General features: G+C 38.0%; 1 protein-coding gene across 1 annotated transcript; it reads left to right on the top strand.

Moving 5' to 3' along the window:
* The first annotated feature begins 255 nt into the window (after nucleotides 1-255).
* On the top strand, nucleotides 256-5,075 carry LOC107942245 (putative disease resistance RPP13-like protein 1). Its single transcript, XM_016875873.2, has 2 exons — nucleotides 256-4,682; nucleotides 4,773-5,075. The coding sequence occupies exon 1, from the start codon at nucleotides 401-403 to the stop codon at nucleotides 4,631-4,633; it is 4,233 nt and encodes a 1,410-aa protein (XP_016731362.2). The 5' UTR covers nucleotides 256-400; the 3' UTR covers nucleotides 4,634-4,682; nucleotides 4,773-5,075.
* The last annotated feature ends 521 nt before the right edge of the window (nucleotides 5,076-5,596 follow it).

Here is a 5,596-nt window from a genome sequence, read left to right as displayed (position 1 = left end):
AATATTAATAAAACTTTAATAAAAAATAAGTAATAAATTCTATTCTTTTATCTAAAAAATAATGTATATAACTCAAATCCATTGAATAAAATTAATTTATTGGTAACTTATGGCATTAAAACACAAATACTTGTATGCATAAATAATTACAATTAAATACTCATAATTACTGAATTAATTTACAAAATATAATGTATTTCATTTCAATGAGTACCAATCATTCCAAAAACTGTGACCTGTTTTCCACTTACTTGTGTTTTCCATCTCATTTGTCTCTATTCGATGACTTCAACTCCATTCCCTGTTAACCCCAATTATACACAATCCATCTCCATTCATTTCCCTCAATCTCCTCTTCCTTCTTCATCTCTCTCTTTGATTTCTTTGTCCCAATTCCACCATGTCTGTCTTTGGAGAGGCTGCTCTTTCTGCCTTTTTGGAGCTGTTGTCTGCCAAGTTGCTTGACTCTGTACTCAACTTTGTGGCCGATTACCGGCAAGTCCACCAGCAACTCAACCTGTGGCAATCCATATTCCCCGAGATCAAAGCAGTGTTGAACCATGCAGAGGAGAAGCAGATCAAGGACGAGGGTGTCAAGATTTGGTTGGGCGATCTCCAAGACTTAGCCTACGATGTGGATGACATCTTGGACGAGTTCGCTTACCAAGAGTTACGTCTCAAGCTCCAAAAAACTCAAGCACAAGCCAGCTCTAGTAAGGTACGGAAACTCATTCCAACCTGCTGTACTGGAGGTCATTTCTCTCCAATCGCTTTTATGTTCAATACTAAGATGACTTCAAAGATAAAAGAAATCACCGAGAGACTGAATAGTTTGAACACTCGAAGAAGTAATTTGGGGTTGAGTGAGATCATGTCTCAAGGCGCAACTTCCAAGGGAAAGAAACCCAGGCTGCAACCAACTTCCTTGATGGATGGAGTTGTGGAGTATGTTGGTAGAGCCAATGAGAAGCAAGAAATGCTTGAGTTGCTCAAAAGTAACAATTCCGATGGAGTTTGTGTCCTTTCCATAGTTGGCATGGGAGGGATGGGGAAAACAACTCTTGCTCAGCTTGTTTACAATGATCCCAGCATTAAGGAGTCTTTCGATCACAAGTCCTGGGTATGCGTTTCTGATGACTTTGATGCTGTTAACATAACAAAGACAATTTTAAGATCCCTCGATGCTGACTCGCATGATGGGAATGACTTGAACTTGCTTCAAGTCAAGTTGAAGGAAAAGTTATCCGGAAAAAGGATGTTGCTTGTTTTAGATGACATTTGGAACGAGAGTTACAGTGATTGGACCATCTTACGGGCTCCATTTGGAGCAGGAACCAAGATTATTGTAACAACTCGACTCCGAAAGGTTTCATCTAATGTGGATTCGGTGAAAGCGTTTTACTTGGATAAACTCTCGCATCATGATTGTTTATCCATATTTGCTCAGCATGCATTGAAAGCAAGAAACTTTGATGGGCATCTCCAATTTAAAGAAATTGGAGAGAACATAGTGAGAAGGTGCAACGGCTTACCTTTGGCAGCAAAAGCCATTGGAAGCTTATTACGCACAGTTACGGATCATAGTGAATGGGAAAAAGTATATGAGAGCGAGATATGGGACGTACCAGAAGATCCATGTGGCTTAATTCCAGCTTTGCGATTAAGCTACCATTATCTTCCTCCTCATTTGAAACGATGCTTTGCATACTGCTCCATATTTCCTAAAGATTATGAATTTGAAGAAGAAGAGATAATCTTGTTATGGAGAGCAGAAGGTTTCTTGCAATCAAAAGCTAAAATTCAAGGCAAAGGTCTTGGAAACCAATATTTTCAAGATCTAGTGTCAAGGTCATTTTTTCAAAGATCTAGTGAAGACAAATCCCGTTTCGTGATGCATGATCTTATGAATGATTTAGCTCAATCAGTTGCAGGAGAAATATGTTGCAGACTGGAGGGTGAAAAGCAACAAAAGTTTTCGTATCGTTCTCGCCACTCAACTTATGTTATCGATGATTGGTGTCAGAGTGTAAAGAAGTTTGAGGCATTTTATCAAATGACTTCTTTACGTACTTTCTTACGCTTAATAGCTCCAAGATATCAGGTATTCTATTTATCTGAGGTTGTCTTGGATGATTTACTGCCAAGACTTAGCTACTTAAGGGTTCTTTCTTTGGCTGGGTATTTAATCTATGATTTGCCCGACGTTTTTGAAAATTTAAAACATCTACGCTACTTAAATTTTTCTAGAACCAGAATCAATCGTTTACCTGATTCTTTGTGTACTCTTTATCATTTGGAAACTTTAATATTAAGAGATTGTCGAAAGCTCAAAAATTTACCCTCGAAGATCGGAAACCTTGTCAACTTGCATTTTCTTGATATTAGAGGTGCGGATTCAATAGAAAGGATGCCCTCCGGATTTGATCAGCTAACTCAGCTTCAAACGTTATCTAATTTTGTTATAGGGGAAGGTGATGGACGTCTTATTAGAGAATTGAAAAATTTGTCAAACCTTAGAGGTAATTTTTGTCTTTCTGGATTGGGGAATGTTAATGGTCAAGATGCGAGGGAAGCTAAGTTAAATGAGAAGCTAGGGATTGATGGGTTAGAACTACAATGGGGTACAGACTTGGAGAATAATACAAGGAAAACAGAAGTTGAAGAGCGGGTGTTGGACTTTCTTCATCCTCCGAAAAAGCTTGAGCAACTCATCATTGAGAATTACGGGGGTGTAAAATTCTCATATTGGATAGCAGATTCTTCCCTCAAGAATTTGTCGTCTTTGAAGCTTCTCAATTGTAAAAACTGCAAGTCACTACCATCAGTTGGAAGGTTGCCATTGTTAAAAGATCTTTCAATTTTTGGTTTCGATCAAGTACAGAAGATTGGTATTGAGCTCTTCGGAGAAAATCAATTGAATCTATTTGCATCATTAGAGATTCTGTCTTTTGAGAGTCTTCCAAACTGGAAGGAGTGGGACACTTTTGAAGGAGATGATAAAGTTTTGAATCTCCCCAGCCTTCGTGAGCTTTCAATCAAAACCTGTCCTCAATTGTTGGGAAGGTTGCCTACCTATCTTCCTTCCTTGCAAAAACTTGAAATTGATGGGTGTACGAGTTTGGTAGTTTCAATATCAAGTTTTCCATCACTGTGTGAATTCAGTATACAAGGGTGTGCAGAATTGGTGGATGATTGCTCTTCTCCTGCAAAGGAGCTTTCCTCTTTGCAAACTTTGTCTCTTTCTAACATTTCAAAGTTTAATATTCCAGCAGATAGGACAATGTTGAGGTTTGGAAACTCAGAACATTTTAAAATTGATGGTTGGGAGGAGTTGGCATCTCTGTCACGGTATGGGTTTAGTATAGTTGGACATCGCTTCTTTTCCGTTAGGGATTGTCCTCAACTGCAGTCTTTGGAAGCAGAGGAAGCCGAATTGCAAGCTGACAATATTTCACGTGTTGAATCTCTGGAGATAGCTGATTGTGATGGGCTCAATAGACTGCCACAAGTCTTACATGAGCTCCAATTCCTTACAGTGATGGAAATTGATAATTGTCGAAGCTTGGTTTCTTTTGCAGAGAATAACTTACCTCCTAATTTAAAAAAGCTGACAATTAGAGACTGTGAGAACTTGGAGTATTTGGTTGATGGAAAAGAAGATAAGAGTATGAGTAGTACCCTCTGTCTTCTTGAGGAGTTGTGTATCTTTGATTGTCCATCTCTAATGTCTTTGTCATCGAAGGGTATTTGCAATCAGCTTCAACTTCTCGGAATTTACCGCTGCTCAAAGCTGAGTTGCCTATTTTCAAACCCCAAGTTTCCCATAATGCTTAAACATTTGACAATTTGGGGATGTCCAATGTTGGAATACATAGCCAAGGAGTTTGAGGAAAGCGCTAGTCTTGAATATATTATAATTGGATTTTCTGAAATGAAATCTCTACCACGAGGACTAAACAAGCTCAAACATCTCCAACAGATTCAGTTGCTTTCGTGTTCAAATTTGGTTTCTTTTGAAGAAAGTGGGTTGCCCAGCACCAGCTTCAGAGCTTTTGTAGTTAATGGTTGTGGAAATTTTGGAGCCCTTCCTAAGTGCATGGCCAGCATAACCTCCCTTCGAATATTAAGTGTGGGCAACTGTTCGGCTGACATATCATTTCTATCGGAGGGATTCCCTGCCAATCTCACATCACTTGCAATCTTAAACGCACCCAAGATTTATAGGTCACTTGTGGAATGGGGTTTAAATAGACTCACCTCTCTTCGAGAATTGACCATCGGAGGTGGAGGATGCTCAAACGTGGTGTCGTTCCCAGAAGAAGGGATTGGAATGATGTTGCCTCCTTCTCTCACCTGTATCAACCTTTCAAAATTTGAGAACCTGGAATTCATGTTCTCCGAGGGCTTTCAAGACCTCGCCTCTCTTCAAGAATTGGTGATCCGTAAATGTCCCAAGCTAACATCTCTTCCAAAAAAAGACGTGCTTCTCTCGCTTGGATATTTATGTATTTCCAGTTGTCCGTTGCTGAAAGAAGAGTGCTCAAGTGATAAAGGACGAGAGTGGTCTAAGATTTCCCACATACCACTTGTTAAAATTGATAGTGAAGCAGTCATCCCGAGGGAATCAGATTGATAGATGAGCCGCAAAATCTGTGATTGGTTTCTTCGGAGTCATGGGAGAGGTACAAAAAACCATTTCAAATAATTCTAACTTTCCTAAGGAACAAGATAAGAATAGGAATCAGTATAAATTTATTGATTGATATGTGCAGGGATTGAAAGCGAAGTTGGGGTGGAAGTGAGGTTTCAGAAAGATCCTTTGAAGGAAAAGTAAAAAAGATGTCACTTCTCTTGTTAAAAATTTCAAAGATGTTATTGGCATACAGTTCAATGGGTGGAATTTGTCATTAGTGTTACAGTATTTTCAGATGTTTGTTAACTTCTTTCTTCGCTTTGGGGTTTAATTTTGGAGTGCCATTAGTTCATCGATTTTTCTAGAATGTGAGCTTTGTCTATTGTAATCTCGAATTCACTTTTATAATACGGAAGAATAAGATGAACAATTTTACATTAAACTTCAATCTTATAACATTTTCCTTATTTTGAATATATTTTTACTTATCTTCTATTTTGGAAAATTTCGGCAAAAACTTCAGAAAGAAATTCAACATTTGACCATTTGACTAAAAAAAAACTAATATGTCGGAAGAATACACATTTTGTGACAAAATGTTTTTCTTAAGATAGCATTGTCTGTTTCTCTCTTCAAAATATAGTCATTTCTCCAAATTTAAGAAATATCGACCTAATTCCCTAACTTTTTTTTATTTCAACATTTTTATCCAATTTTCTCCTATTTTTCTATTTCACTTTCTTGTTTTTTCTTTCCTATTTCAATTTTATTTCTTTCTTTTCTTCCTATTCTTTTCCTCTCTTTCCCAACCTTAGCTGTCGCTAACATGCACTACAGCCGCACTACGACATTTGTTCTTCTGTCCAAATAATGGCATTGGTCAACTCTTTTCCTCATTCTATTTCATTTCCAAATAATGGCGTTGGGGTTCTCCTCCGTTGATCACCTTGCTCTTTTCCCATC

Source organism: Gossypium hirsutum, chromosome D05 (assembly GCF_007990345.1).
Source record: "Gossypium hirsutum isolate 1008001.06 chromosome D05, Gossypium_hirsutum_v2.1, whole genome shotgun sequence".
NCBI classification, from domain to species: domain Eukaryota; kingdom Viridiplantae; phylum Streptophyta; class Magnoliopsida; order Malvales; family Malvaceae; genus Gossypium; species Gossypium hirsutum.
Note: the sequence above shows the minus strand (reverse complement) of the source record. Positions and strands in the feature narration are given on the sequence as shown.